This window comes from Salpingoeca rosetta, assembly GCF_000188695.1.
Source record: "Salpingoeca rosetta unplaced genomic scaffold supercont1.17, whole genome shotgun sequence".
Classification (NCBI taxonomy): domain Eukaryota; class Choanoflagellata; order Craspedida; family Salpingoecidae; genus Salpingoeca; species Salpingoeca rosetta.
In genome coordinates, this window is record NW_004754917.1 from 775,635 (window position 1) to 790,138 (window position 14,504).

General features: G+C 55.4%; 3 protein-coding genes across 3 annotated transcripts; 2 read left to right on the forward strand and 1 right to left on the reverse strand.

The window, feature by feature from the left end:
- Positions 1-126: 126 nt before the first annotated feature.
- PTSG_06874 (uncharacterized protein) lies at positions 127-8,031 on the reverse strand (the record flags this gene model as incomplete). The annotated part of the gene is made up of 25 exons (XM_004992216.1): positions 127-247; positions 468-555; positions 768-881; positions 1,040-1,169; positions 1,343-1,387; positions 1,521-1,571; positions 1,846-1,970; positions 2,190-2,292; positions 2,450-2,518; positions 2,826-2,899; positions 3,280-3,339; positions 3,521-3,614; positions 3,840-3,955; positions 4,231-4,430; positions 4,696-4,771; positions 4,993-5,116; positions 5,401-5,502; positions 5,713-5,795; positions 5,964-6,091; positions 6,345-6,401; positions 6,577-6,620; positions 6,754-6,834; positions 7,118-7,211; positions 7,461-7,516; positions 7,948-8,031. The coding sequence occupies 25 exons, from the start codon at positions 8,029-8,031 to the stop codon at positions 127-129; spliced, it is 2,319 nt and encodes a 772-aa protein (XP_004992273.1).
- A 1,675-nt stretch (positions 8,032-9,706) lies between these two features.
- On the forward strand, positions 9,707-13,114 carry PTSG_06875 (uncharacterized protein; the record flags this gene model as incomplete). Its single annotated transcript, XM_004992217.1, has 5 exons — positions 9,707-10,202; positions 10,535-12,062; positions 12,276-12,391; positions 12,635-12,778; positions 13,095-13,114. Exons 1-5 carry the CDS (start codon positions 9,731-9,733, stop codon positions 13,112-13,114), a joined length of 2,280 nt encoding a protein of 759 aa, XP_004992274.1. The 5' UTR covers positions 9,707-9,730.
- A 332-nt stretch (positions 13,115-13,446) lies between these two features.
- On the forward strand, positions 13,447-13,860 carry PTSG_12499 (uncharacterized protein; the record flags this gene model as incomplete). The annotated part of the gene is made up of 1 exon (XM_004992218.1): positions 13,447-13,860. One exon carries the CDS (start codon positions 13,447-13,449, stop codon positions 13,858-13,860), a length of 414 nt encoding a protein of 137 aa, XP_004992275.1.
- Between the last annotated feature and the right edge of the window lie 644 nt (positions 13,861-14,504).

The following is a 14,504-nucleotide window of genomic DNA, read 5'->3' on the forward strand; positions in this document are numbered from 1 at the left end:
ACACACACGCGCGCGCGCGCACACACACACACACACACACACACACACACACACACACACACACACACACACACACACACACACACACACACACACACACACACAACGTTGTTGTTTGCTGCTGTTCTATTTGGGGTGCACGCCTGCTAGCGTTGTGGTTGCATCCACAAGGCCACGCAACCTGGCAGCGTGATATGTGGCAGCAGCGAGCGGCGTCTCTGCAAGCGTCTTCATCTCAGACAGCACCCTAGTGACGAGACAGTAGCAATCAACGTGTGAACATACAGCCACAATGCATCAACAAAAGAACGACACTCTCCTTCTCACGCTCACTCACACTCACGCAACGCTCTTCCACCCACTTTCACACATACACTTTCACCCGCACACACACAAACTTCCTTTCACACATTCACTCACATACACACATGCCATATCACATTCCACACCAAGAACGAATGACTCACTCGTCCTGTGACGTGCGCAGCATCTCGTTGAGCTTCGTCAGCCCGTCATCCACGTCGCCAATCTCAAGCACAGCGTTGCACAGTATGCCTGGTTGCACAAGCACGCACACATGAAGGATTAAACAAAGTGGGTGTCAGCGTGCTTGCAGGGAAGTATAAAGGGGAAGCCTATCAAAGGTAATACAAAAAGTCGCAAGCACAAGCAACAGAGATAACATGTCTCAGACACACACACACATACACAAACACACACACAAACACAGATACACACAGACACAGACACACGCACACGTGACGCACTGATGTTGTCGCAGAGGATGGCGCGGCCGGGCTCTGACAGCGCTTTGATCCTGTACACCGTCTCTGCCACCTCATGCGTTGCTCGCCGTGTCACCCACCGCAGCCAAATGGCATCTGCAAATGCAAGGGCAGTAGAAGGCGGGTGGTAGTGGTGGTGGTGGTGGCGGTGGTGGCAATCATACACGCGCATAGGTGTTGGGTTAACATGCACAGGTGGGCATTCACATTTTCACACGCACGCACACGCATGTACAGCGCAACAGGTGCTTCACCTGCATCGTCGTTGTCATCCGCTTGCTCGTCCCGGTCTTCTGCATCTGCATCGTTCTCTGTCGTGTCCACCGCGGTGAACGGCGCAATTGTGCAGCTGTTCGCGGCCGTCACAATGTCCTCCTTCTGGTCCTGCCCAGGTGATGCCATGCGAGCACGCACGGTGCATGGTGCATGGTGCATGGTGAGAAGTGGGGAAGCAATGGCAGTGGTGGTGTATGCGCTGCACATGCGTGAACGTGCATGGTGAGCATGTGTGCTCGTGTGCGGGGATGCACTCCAGCACGTGTACATGTGTCACGTACGAGCGTTTGGATGTTTTCTGCGAGCGTTTCCAAGTCCCCGGCAATCTGGAATGGAGAGGTGCACAGATGGACGCAGTTGGCGAGGAGTGAGCGGCAAGCTTATCGCTCATGCAGACACCAAACGCGCACATGCAGACACGCATGCACTCATGCACATGCCAGTATTCAGACAACGCACCTTGTTCACAAACGGGAGCGTTTGCACTTCGTGTTGCGTTGACGTCCACGCCTTTGGAACGAAAGGCAAAGGGGATTGAAAGCAAATTGCAAACACACCACGAAGGCATTGAGTCGGCAAGATGACTGAGGAAGCGACAGGCAGCGACGGAGAGGGAGAATTAACAAACACGCATGCATGCAGACAAAACACGCGCATGTACGCTCATGCACACATAAAAGCAGTGCATCACAACACATGCGCCACACCACAAGCACCACCACAAACACTACCACAAACACTACCATCTCCTCCTCATCATCATCGTCATCGTCATCATACGGACGTTGAGTGTGGGGACGGGTGTGAGCGCGTCCGCGGTTGTGTGAAGGAGAAGGTCGAGGAGGCATGCATGCAGGCAATCGTTCAGCTTGGACACCTCCTGTCGCGCAGCGTCAAACAGCGGCCGCCCTGGTGGTGGTGGTGTTGGTCGTCGTCGTCGTCGTGCACAATTAGTGTGTGTGTGTGTGTACGGTGTGTGTGTGTGTGTGTGTGTGTGTGTATGTGTGTGTGTGTGTGTGTGTGTGTGTGCGTGTGTGCGTGCGTGTGTGCGTGTGAATACGTGGGAAATGGACGAACGCGCGCACAAACGTCGTGTGCATTCAAGCACATAAGTGTTGTTTTGCGCACCTTTGAGACAGCTGCGCACGAACACGGCAGCGTCACGCTGTGCCGTCGTCTCATCCCGCAGATAATCGTGCAGCAGCGACGGGTGCCCGTCCGTTGCTCGCCGCTGTGTGTGTGTGTGTGAATATGTGTGTGTGTGAATATGTGTGTGTGAATGTGAATGTGTGAATGTGTGTGTGTGTGTGCATGCGTGTGATGATGATGATGATGCACCTGTGTGAACCATTCCCCTCGCATCAGTCATCAGGCGGCAGTCACCCCACCTTCTCCCAGTCGTGTGCAGGGTCGTCGCTCTCCTCCATAAACGCCAGCGAATCCTCCTCACCGGCCACCTGTGGGCACCACGCAGGCAGCGCAGGCAGCGCAGGCAGAGCGGAGAGACAAGCGACGATGATGACGTTAGGGTTGGTGGCGCACAGCATGCATGCATGCGTGTGCGCTTGATGTACAAGGCACAGCACTCACAGACGGCAAGAGTGACAGACCAAGCAATCCACCACATCACACACGTCAGCACCATCCTATCATGACCACATCATGACCACAGCACATCACGTCACCACCATCAGCACATCACACACGTCAGCACCATCAGCACATCGCCACCAAATCAACATCCTATCATGACCACGTCGGCACCTGGGCGCCGCGGTGTTCGAGGACGAGGCGTCGGAGTGCCGTCTCCCGCTGCGCAAGGGCGGATATGAACGCGCCTGGCGATGCAAGGACACGGGCACGGAGAGGCGTGCATGAGGAGGTGGGGTGAACGGTGCACGGTGTGGTTGGTGTGGTCAGCGGTGCAATTCAAGCACTGTGTGTGTGAGTATGAGTGTGTGAGTGTGTGTGTGTGTGTGTGTGTGTTTGTGTGTGTGTGTGTGTGTGTGTGTGTGCGTGCGTGCGTGCGTGCGTGCGTGTGTGTGTGTGTGTGTGTGTGTGTGTGTGTGTGTGTGTGTGTGTGTGTGTGTGTGTGTGTGTGTGTGTGTGTGTGTGTGTGTGTGTGTGTGTGTGTGTGTGTGTGTGTGTGTGTGTCCCCTTGTTCATGTTCACAGCAATCCTCCCGAGTGCGTCATGGGTGGGGATGAGGAGGACAAACCGAGGTGCGCGACGGCAGCGAAAAGCGGCTCAGCCAGCGGCCACGGCAGCTCCGATACGCCTGCACACGTCCGTCGTGATGGTGGTGGTGGTGAGGATGTCCTTAGTGGTAGCCGTGGCGGTTGTGTGAAGCGTTGGGCATTGACACAGCAACTAATACGTACATGCCACACACACACACATGACCGTGGATGCACAGCACACATGCAGGGGTACAGGGTCACATATGTATATGTGCTCACGTGTGTTGAGGGCCAGCTTCTTGAGTTGCGATATTCTGCTGACAAACGTCGCGCACATGTGTTTGCAGACGCGAGCGAGCGCAGAGACCGCACCCTGCGTTGCAAAGCCGCCGTGGCCATTGTGACAGCCAACGAGTGTCAGCAACAGCAGCACACAACATCGCACGCGCAGTACTGATCCATTGACACACAAACACACAAACACAAACACAAAAACGACACACGCGCGCACAACGCACTCTCTCCTCGTCCTACACCCCCCCCCCCCCAAAACATCCCCCTTCCCCAAAGCCAGCAGCGGGTGGTGTGGTAAACTCACGTCGGCGGCGCCGCAGCCCGTGATGCGTGCACACATGTCCGGCACATCGTCCGCCATGAGCGAAGAGATGCAGCGGCAGTGCGCATGCCAGCTCCCAGCCAGCTCCCGCGCATACGCTGAGAGGGGGGGGGGATGTACCATGGTGGTGGTGGTGGTGATATGAGGCGATGTGTGTGTGTGTGTGTGCGCATCGAAGTTGTGAGAAGCGAAGCCCGTTGTTTTGTTGTTGTTGTTGTTGTTGTTGTTGTTGTTGTTGTTGTTGTTGTTGTTGTTGTTGTTGTGTGGTGACACAGAAAGACAAACAAACACTCACATACAAACACAAACACAAACAAACAAACAAACAAACAAACACACTTGTGCACGAGCATGCCAGCCAACGCTGACGCACCCGCAAGCTGCTGCATGTCACTGTCCTCCTCCTCTGTTTGATGGTCATCATCAGCACCACCACGGAGCATGGGTGTAGCTGGCGCCGGCGGAACAGATCCCAGCGCCTCCACTTTTGCCTTCATGTGATGGTACAGGTGCTCCGCAAAGTTGACCTGGTACGGCACAAACGCTCCCAGAATCGTCCGCACAGCAGCCTGCCTGCCACGGGCAAAGGAGACAGATGGAGAGAGAGAGAGAGAGCGCGCGCGCGCGAGAGTGTTGTATATATATGTGTGTGTTTGTATTGGTATGTGTGTATGTGAGTGCGTATGAGTATGCATGTGTGCGTGTCAGCATACTGCATGGAGCTATTTTGTTTAAACCACAGTTCTTCCCACACAATCTTCGCCACCACGACCGCGACCACAACCATGACCACCAACACCATCACCACACAACCCCCAAAGAACCGCCAGCAGCGCACGTTGGTGTTGGGAGGAGCAGCAAGCCCTTCTCGGCCTCCTCGATGCACACGGCGACCGTCCCCAGCAAGTTGGGGGCTGCAGCACCAGCGGGTGTAAAGAGAGGCGGGGGCGGGCGGTGAGCTGAGGACGCATGCGCGCGCATGTGGGGACGGGCTTCAAGAGGGGGGTTGATTCAGATTGTACACACACACGCACGCACACGCACGCACGCACGCACGCACACACACACACACACACACCACAAAGCACACGCCACAAAGCACACGCCAACCGAACAAACAAGAGCAAGTACGCACCCTGCGGAAGGGATGACTTGAGAGCGCTGCGGATGGTTGCGGCCATTGTCGGATAGAAGACGGCTGTGACGTCTGCAAGCGGGTGGTGTCCGCTCGGCTCAAACACACGCGCACAAAACTTCTCCTGTTGTTGGCGGTGATGGTGATGGTGATGATGGTGATGATGGTGGTGATGGTGGTGATGGTGATGATGGTGATTTGGTCAGGCGCAATGCGGTCGCGTTGGTGAGTTGGAGAAAAGGACGCACAAGCACACATTCACATACACATGCGTACACAGACATTAAGACATTCACACAGTCACACACTCGCATACACATGCACGACAGCAGGTCAGAATCTCAACCAATCAAAACACCACACCACCTCCTCCCCCCTTCCCTCCCTCGTTCCCTACCCCTCACTGACCTCCTCCTGCAAGACAGCGGCGACGGCCTCAAAGTATTGGCGCAGAGCATCGGGCAAGGGAGCCGCCCGGTCTGGCGACAACTCAACACGCGTCAGCGCGGCCTTCAAAAACGCACGTGGTGATGGAGGGGTGAGGTGGGGGTGATGAGTTTTAGGATAGGATGGTCGTGCACGAGCAAACCCAGCACCGACGACTACAGGCACGAGCAAACGCAGGCAACATGACGAAAGCGCAGGCAAACACAGAGACACACGTGCACACATTGCACACGTTGCACACGAGCGCATACGCATACACATCCACATTGTTACCTGTGCGGTTGACTTGTAGAGGTCGAGGGCGACGTGTGTTCTCTCCATTGCAGCGAAGTGTTGAAGCAGGTCGCGTGCAGCCGCTGCAGCAACACAACGACATTGCGGTGGGGGGGGGTGGAAGGCGTTGGGTTTGAGTGGTAGAAGGCAAACGTTGTGTGCATGCAGATGTACACGCATACACGCATGTACACACACACACACACACGCATGTGCACACACACACGCAACGAACAGACAAGTACGGCCACCTGCATTGTGTGCCTGCACGGCTGTGGTGAGGTCGCGGTGGGCGAGGGATTCGAGGCGATTGCGCAATTCCGTCTGCAGGGAGGAGCGCTCTTCCGCGTGTCCGTCGTCCACACTCAACGCACGCATGCTGCAGGGGCCGAACAAGGGCAGGCAGTATGTGTGTGAGTGTATGTGTGTGTATGTATGTGCATGTGTGTGCATGTGTGTATGTGTGTGCATGTGTATGTGAGTGTGTGTGTGAGGCGCAGTCGTCACAGGCGTCTTTGAACAATCGCACGGTATAGACAGCAAGCTGCAAGAGCAATGCCACACACACACACACACACACACACACACACACACACACACACACAGACACGCCTTTGGTCTGTTCAACGTACAACTGCTGTAGTTTGACGAGGGCATCATGAACGACGCGGATATCGGACGAGTGTTGCCTGCAAGCATGAAATGCAGCACACAGCACACCACACAGTGAGCACAAAGGTGGTGCGTGTATGTGTGTGAGTGTGAGTCTGTGAGTGTATACGTGTGTGTGTGTGTCTGTCTGTGTGTCGGTGTGTGTCGGTGTCTGTGTCTGCGCAATGTGTGTGCCAGTTGTACCGTACTTACGCAGCGGATATGGAGGTTGACGCTTCTTCCCACTGGCGTGCTTGCTGCACAGTGATTACACAAAGACGGTGAACATGAGCAAACGCGTGCACCAAAGCATGTGCATTCCAACGACAAAACCCGCACACACGTACACACACACACACACAGATACGAACACAAGCCGTGCGTGCCGACCTCGAGGGTGTCGACGGTCGCTGTGAGGCGGGACTTGACGCTGTCCAGTTGCATCAGCAGCGACATGGACTCTGCCGTGTTCTGCGGTAAGAATGCAATCACAAATTAGAGTGTCGTACACAGCGCACCATGGCACAACACGCCGCACGACAACAGGGATACCAACACACACACACACACACACACACACACACACACACACACACACACACACACACACACACACACACACACGACACACACACACACACACGCACACACACGAGACACACACACACACACACACGCACGCACGCACGCACGCAAGCACGCACGCACACACGCACACGCACACACACGAGACACACACACACACGAGACACACCTTCTCCACAGCTTCGATGTCGTTGCGCACGATGGCCATGCTCTCCCGTAACGAGTCCACTTCTTGCGACACAACATCAATACTGCGCATGACGCTGATGATGGCGGAACAAAGGGAAGTGGTCAGCGACGTCAGCACGTGTGCCCATGTTTGTGTGCGTGTGTGTGCATGTGTGTGTGTCCATGTGTGTGTGTGTGTGTGCTTTTTGCATTTCTCATTTCCGTCGCACAAGCGCAAACACACACAAACATGCACACACACACACACAAATTCTCGATCTCTGTCTCTCTCTTCTTCCGCCACACACAAGCGCGAATGTTCACAGTACAAAGTTCTCGTGCACCTTGGCAGGTCTTTGATGAGCTGATCGCACACCGTATCCAGCTCTGCATTTCCTTGCTGTGGGCAGTGGTGTGCGGATGTGTGTGCGTGCGCGTATGAGCGTGTGTGAGCGTGTGCGTGTGTGACAGTAGTTGAGAGAGATGTGATATGTGTTTGATGTGATGCAAGTGTGCTCTGCAGTTGAGTGAGCGCAGTGTAAACGCAGCGTGAGCGTTTGAGATTGGCAGACAACCCCGCATGCGCACAACAGCGCACACAAACCTGGATCTCTGTTTGCAGCTTCAATATCCTCAACGAAGGGTACGTCTGCCGTCCACGTGTGTGTGTATTGTGTGTGTGTGTGCGTGTATGTATATATGTGAGTGTGTGCATGTACGTGTGTGGTCATGCAGACAAACACACACAATTGCACATGCACAATTTCATATATTTTTCACACACACACACACACACACACACACACACACACACACACAAGTTTGACTCACCTCCCGTGAGACGTTTGCTGGAGGCGTCTCCCTGAACACGGCGTTCACCCACTCTCGAGCATCAAACTCATCCTCATCGAACATGGTTGTGCGCTGTTCGTCGTCGTGCACAACAGCAGCAGCTTCCGCAAACCGCCGCGGTCTACGACAGCACAAATAATGTGCAAACTCACACTGCGGAAAAACAAGTTTGATCGTGTTTGAGCGCCGATTGCGCAAATACAATTGAAACGCCACCACACAAAATGCGCGTTTCGCTCCACAGGTCTGAAGTGATTATTGGTGGAAGATTTCCACATGATTCCAAAGGAGCTTGGTCAACCGCAAACCCATTTCGATACAGCGTTGTGTGGTGTTGAGGTTGTGTCGAGCTTGTAGAGTCTGTGGGGCAGATGGACGCCGTCCCACTCGGGTTCAAACCGCGTCTGCACCGCATTTTTTCCCACCCCACAAACATACCACCTATTCCAACCAACAGGGGGCGCCACTCTGCCCCACAACCGTCCAACACCTTGCCGACGTTTGTTTGTATTTCGCAAAGGCACGCCGTCCTGTCCTCCTTGCTTGCTTGACGCGACCTCGCTCTCGCACAACACTCAACCCACCAACCAAACACAAGGCGCAAACGCGAGCAACGCACAGCTGCTGTGTGCAGCGAGGCAACCTACCACGCCCTCTTTCCCTCAGCTCTCTGTCTGTCTCTGCCTCTCCCTCCCCCTCTCCCTGCTCGCCCTTGCGACCTTCGTCACCACATTCCCCAACAGCAATAAATATAAATACAAACACAAACAAAGCACAAACCTTCGGGGCAAGAAGTGGGACACACTGTGTTTACTTCTTGTTATGTGTGTGCCTTCGTTGGCGTCCTCCCCTTTCCGTCTGCCTTGCTGATTCTCCCATGCCCCGCCCACCAAAGCACCGAGGTCCGGCATGATGACCACAACTGACCCACGAGTTCTCCCATAACCACACCTTGAACACCGCACAACGTGTTGCCGACAGCACGATGTCGACAAACCCCACCCAACAAGCCAGCCAGCCACCACCACGCACCGACCTACCGCATTGCGTCTGGGTTTGGCTTTGTTTGGCTTGCTTGGCTTTTTGTTTGTTTTCCCCCCCTCCTCCTCCTCGTTGCACGCTGTTGATGGTGGTGCTGGTGGTGCTGGTGGTGCTGGTGCGGTCTTCTTCTTCTTCTTTTTTTTCGCCTTCCCCCCCTTCCCACCTCTTCCGTTCGTCTTCACACTGACCGCCATCGCAGTGGCGTCGCTGTCCTTGTTTGTTGTCTCTTCTGCCTCCGCCTTTTCCATTCACGCGTTCTCGCACCTTCCCTCTCTCCCTCCCACCACCCACCGATCGATCGACCGGCAAGCAAGCGTGTGCATTCTTGCTTCGTGTCCACGGATCCTCTCAGCGCACCCCCCTGCACCAGCTAGCTGATCCAGCCTCGACCGTGTCTCTCCCTCCCACGCACCTTCCTTCATCCTTCATCCTTGTTGTCAGATCCCGTGTTTGATCCGCGATCCGCGATCCCTTCCCCCCTCCATTCCCTCCCTGTCCTGTTGTCGATCTCATCACAGCGACAGTCCTCCTTCCACAACATAGTGCCCACTGTCACCGCCCCCCCCCCTCTGCATTTGCACTGCGGTTCCTTGTCCTCTCATCGACTTCTTTCTCCATCTCTCAGTTCTCTCTCCCCGCCCCCTCGCCTCTAGTCCCTCCACGTCGTCCTCCTCTTCGTCGGCAACACCACAACACACCCACCTCGACTGTGTCCCCCACGATGCCGCTCCTGCACTCACAGCATCGCAGCAGCGACGAAGCCACGGGCCGCCCACCAACGCCCACCAACGACGCTGGCCTGTCTGCCCAGCCACCGGCCTTGCGCCTCAAGGCTCCCCTCCACGAACGTCGCATGGCAAAGCCCCTGAGTGTTGGCCTCGTCGTTCCCACAAACGCGGAGCAGCGCCGCCCTTCCTTCTCAGACTCGTACCTCTCCCCAATGTCGGCGTCGTCGGCCACCACCTCCGCCCCGCCCTCTGCCTGGTCGTCGGGGTCCGTGTCGTCTTCCTTGGACAGCACCCCGTACTCCCAGCGGTCAAGTGACGTGTCTGCACTCTCCTCCCCGCCGCAGGGCTGGGCCAACCCCTCCACCTCAAGCGCAAATTACCCTTCCACGGGCGTCGACTCGAGCTCCCTCGCATCCATCATCAACGACACCTTGCTCGGCGACTTCTCCTCCCTGCCAACCTCAGGTGCGCCTCGCTTGCATGATTGCTTTGCACCGTCAAAGAAGACCCAGAAGAGGAAGAAGAAGAACTGAAGGAAGAGCGAGATGATGAAGAAGATGATGAAGAAGAAGGAAGAGCGAGAGTAAGAAGAAGAACGAAGAGCGATATAATGAAGAAGGAAGAATGATATGTTGATGATGAAAGAAGATAATCATGAAGTGCCTGCCTATTCTGGTCACCCTTTGACCTGTGTGCTCTCCTTTCCTTTCTTCACTCATTCTCACCATTCCTCTCCCTTGTACATAAACACACACACGCCTTTCCCTCACATCTCCAACCAACCAACCAACCAACAGACGACGGCTTTGCGCAGTGGGGCTTGCCGTGCGAAATTAGCAACCCTCAGCTCAGCAACCTCATGACGCCGGCCTCAGACTACCCACAGCAGCAGCAGCACCACCACCACCAGCATCATCCCGAACACGACGTGATCACCACCACGTCCTCCTTCTCATCAAGCGCGTTTCCCAGCTTCGCCCACTTTGACAGCGCCGCCACCCCGCTCGCCTCAGTGGACAAGGACAGCTTCGTTGCGCCCCACTTGTTCCACGACGCTTCAGACCACCCAGGCACAATCAGCAGCACCTCCACGACAACCTGCAACAGCACCAGCGGCGCATACATCTCGAGCAACAACGCCGCCAGCGGCTGCAGCAGCAGCAGCAGCAGCAACGACGACAAAGGTGATGCCTACAATGTTGGCGGGGACCAAGACAGTGTGCAGGACATACTCCAGTGGCTCAAGCACGACGCCCCAACGGCAAACCTTGCCCTGCCAACGATGGGGCCCCGCTTCCCCAACGCGCCACCACCAACGCGCAGCCCAAACCACCCGTCATCCTCCTCCACTTCAACGGGTGATGCCGGCAAGCATCGTGACTCCTCTTCCTCTGCTACCGCGCAGCCACCAATGCTTGCAAGCACTCACCCACGCAGCGGCAGCAAGCCCGTCGCCAAGCGGCAGCGCCGCAAGTCCGCGGGCAGCAGCAACCCAAAGAACAAGAGCAAGCGCTCATCCTCAGCCTCTACCTCCTCCTCCTCCTCCTCTTCCCCTGCAAAAGGTCAGGGCAACATCTACAAGAAGCAGTACACAACACCAACCCGCTCGAACCCGCGCCGCACTTCGCACGTGCGGACCCGTGGCGCCGTCACCACCACCACCACCACCACAGCCAAAATCCAGGACCGTGCCCTCTCTGGCGAAGGGCAGCCGCCCCTCAAGGTGGCCAAGATCGACTCCCGCGGCTCCTGCAGTGACACCGAGGGTGGTTCTCCGTCTTCCCTCTCCTCCTCCTCATCATCATCTTCTTCTTCGGCATCCACCAGCGCCACTTCCACCAACTTCACAAGCACGGTGCACAGCGATGCTGCCATGAACTTCTTTGCGGTTCACGCGCAGAGCTGCCCCACCTCCACTATCCCTGCAAAGGATTATGACGTGTACTATCCCGAGAACGACAGCAGCGAGGACGAGGACGGGTCCGACGACGACGACGACGACAACGCAATTGACACGGACGATTCTCAGGATGAGGATGAGGAGCAGCAGGACGACGACGATGACGACGACGAATGGGTGCCTGCAAGCACCGCTCGTCGCAATTCAACAAAGACGAAGAGCACGAGCACGCTGTCGACGGCCAGCAGCAGCAGCAGCAGCAGCAGCAGCAGCAGCAGCAGCAGCAAGAAGAACAAGAAGAAGAAGGCCTCGAAGAAGCGCAAGAGTGCCACCTCCCGCTCGGGTCGCCCGGGCACCCGGCCCACGTCCTCCAACCAAATTATCTGTCCCATCTGCCACGGCGTCGGCCGCAACAGCAAGCGCAAGTGCGTGCGTGCGTGTGTGTGTGTGTGTGTGTGTAGTAGTAGTGTATTTGTGTGTGTGTGTGTGTGTGTGTGTGTGTGTGTGTGTGTGTGTGTGTGTGTGTTGAGCCTTTTGCGTTGCCTTCGCCATTATCTGTGGCTCGCCATGGTTTTCTCCACATGGCTCTCACGTTTGCCCTCTGCTTCTCCTCCCCTGTCTTCACCACCACCAACCAGGATCTGCGGCATCTGTTACAGTGGCCTGTACAACGATGTCAAGAAGGTGGTCCGGGCAAAGCTGCACTTCCGGCTCGGCAAGGATCCAGTCGCTAACCGCGATGGCCTCAAGCAAGGTGCGTTCTAAATGCGTTTAGCTGGGATGTTGCCCTATCACACCCATGTGGTGCGGTGTTGGCCGTGCCCATGAAATGTGGGCAACCCTTCACGCGCCCACCACACGCCGTTGGCAGCGTGCTTGATCGATTGGTTCCTTATCTTGCTTGCTTTGATTGGGTGTTTGTATTTCATCTCACTGTGTTTACTCACCACGCCTCTCACGCCTGATGCGTGTGTTTCATCCATGCCTTCATCAACAGCTCTGAGGAAGCTGCAGCGTGGCTGCAAGCGCAAGTACAAGTGCAAGGAATCTGCCTGGCGCTACAGCCTTGATCCCGCCGCAAAGTGCACCCGATGCAGAAGCATCCACGTCATCGACGCCATCCCCGACCTGGCCGATATCAGTGCGTTCTTTGTGTGTGTGTGTGTGTGTGTGTGTGTGTGTGTGTGTGTGTGTGTGTGTGTGTGTGTGTGTGTGTGTGTGTGTGTGTACATGTGTGTGTACATGTGTGTATGTGTGTATGTGTGTGCATGTGTGCATGTGTGCATGTGTGTGCACATGTGTGTGTTTGTTTGTTTGTATCTTTTTGTGCCCTGCCTTGCCCTGTCTTGCTTTAGCCTTGTTGCTGCTTCGTCACTGCTCAATTTAATGCTCACTTTGCTCATTCTGGTTTCCTTTTCGCCACCACCTCCCCCCCCCCACTACTTGCTGCTTTGCAGCCATGTCCTCCTTGTTCTGAGCCAGATCTACCAGCCCATATGAACCAACAGCACTATTTTCCTCCTCCCAAGTCGTCGTCATCCTCCTCTAACACACTCTCCCTCGTCGTGACACGTGCGTGCAACCGCCCACGTCTCGACCCCCAAGATTGCCAGACGTTCGCTCCTCGTCCTGTGTTATGTTCCTCTCTACCTCCACGCCCCACGTGTTTGTGTTTTTGTTTGTGTTTGTGCCGTCTGTGGTTTTGACCTTTAGTGAGAGGATTCTTCCATCTGCCTCAGCTCCTTCCACCTTCTGCTGCTGCTGCTGCTGCTTCATATTTGCTGTTGTTCTTGTGCTGTGACACGCGCGATGGTGGCCGTGTTGTTGCAGTGCACCCATGTACCAATACGCGTGAAGTGCACGACATTCAGACGTGCTGGCGTGTGCTCGTGGTGCCGAGCTCCCCACTTCACCTCTTCTCCGTCCCTCCTCCTTGGGGGGAGGGGGTGCCTCCTTCTTGGGCTGTCGCCCAGTTTGCACTCTCCCTTTGCACCACCTCTCCCAACTTCTTCCCCTGCCCCGTTTCCCAGTCGTGATAGCTGTGTATCTGCGTTTTGCCTTCCGTTTCGATGTTCGTTTCACGGCAAACGCATCGCCTATGTGAGTGCTACCGGTTTTGCACTGATCTCGTTTGCAGCGCTGCACGTGCTTTTCTACCGCTTGCGCTCGTTCCTGCCGTCTCTTGCGCACACGATTCTCTTGTTCTTGACCCTTTTTCGTTGACCTTTCTTTGATCTCTGCTTTTCATTCGATTTGATCTCACAATGATGATTTCTCCCCGCGTTACACCCTGCCTTCTTCGGCCATGCTTTCGTTATCACCTGCCATATGCGGCAGACACACCACAACACGATTTTGAGTTTCTCTCTTTCTTAGCTTATTTTCTTTTTTCCTTGCCTGCCTTATTTTTGCTTTGTTGGTTCGCGTTGCCGCGATCACACACCACGTGCCAGTTGCACGACGCACGAGTGTTCTTCCGTTGCTGGTTTATCTTTGTATTGGGTGTCTGTGCCTCCTCTTAGAACTCTGCACCGTCATTTAGCGCATGTGCACATGATTGTGGCAAGTGGGCGTTGCTTTCGTTCCGTAGTTCATTGATGCAACCATTCGGCTTACCCCATTGAAGCAACGACAACAACGACAACATGTGCGTGACTGATGCAAGCGCGAGGCAATGTACCACGAATCCAAGAGGGTTTGTGAGTGTGTGTGTGTGAGTGTGTGTGTGTGTGTGAGTGTGTGTGTGTGTGTGAGTGTGTGTGTGTGAGTGTGTGTGAGTGTGTGTGTGTGTGTGTGTGTGTGTGTGTGTGTGTGTGTGTGTGTGTGTGTGTGTGTGTGTGTGTGTGATTTAATTATAATTTTTTTAT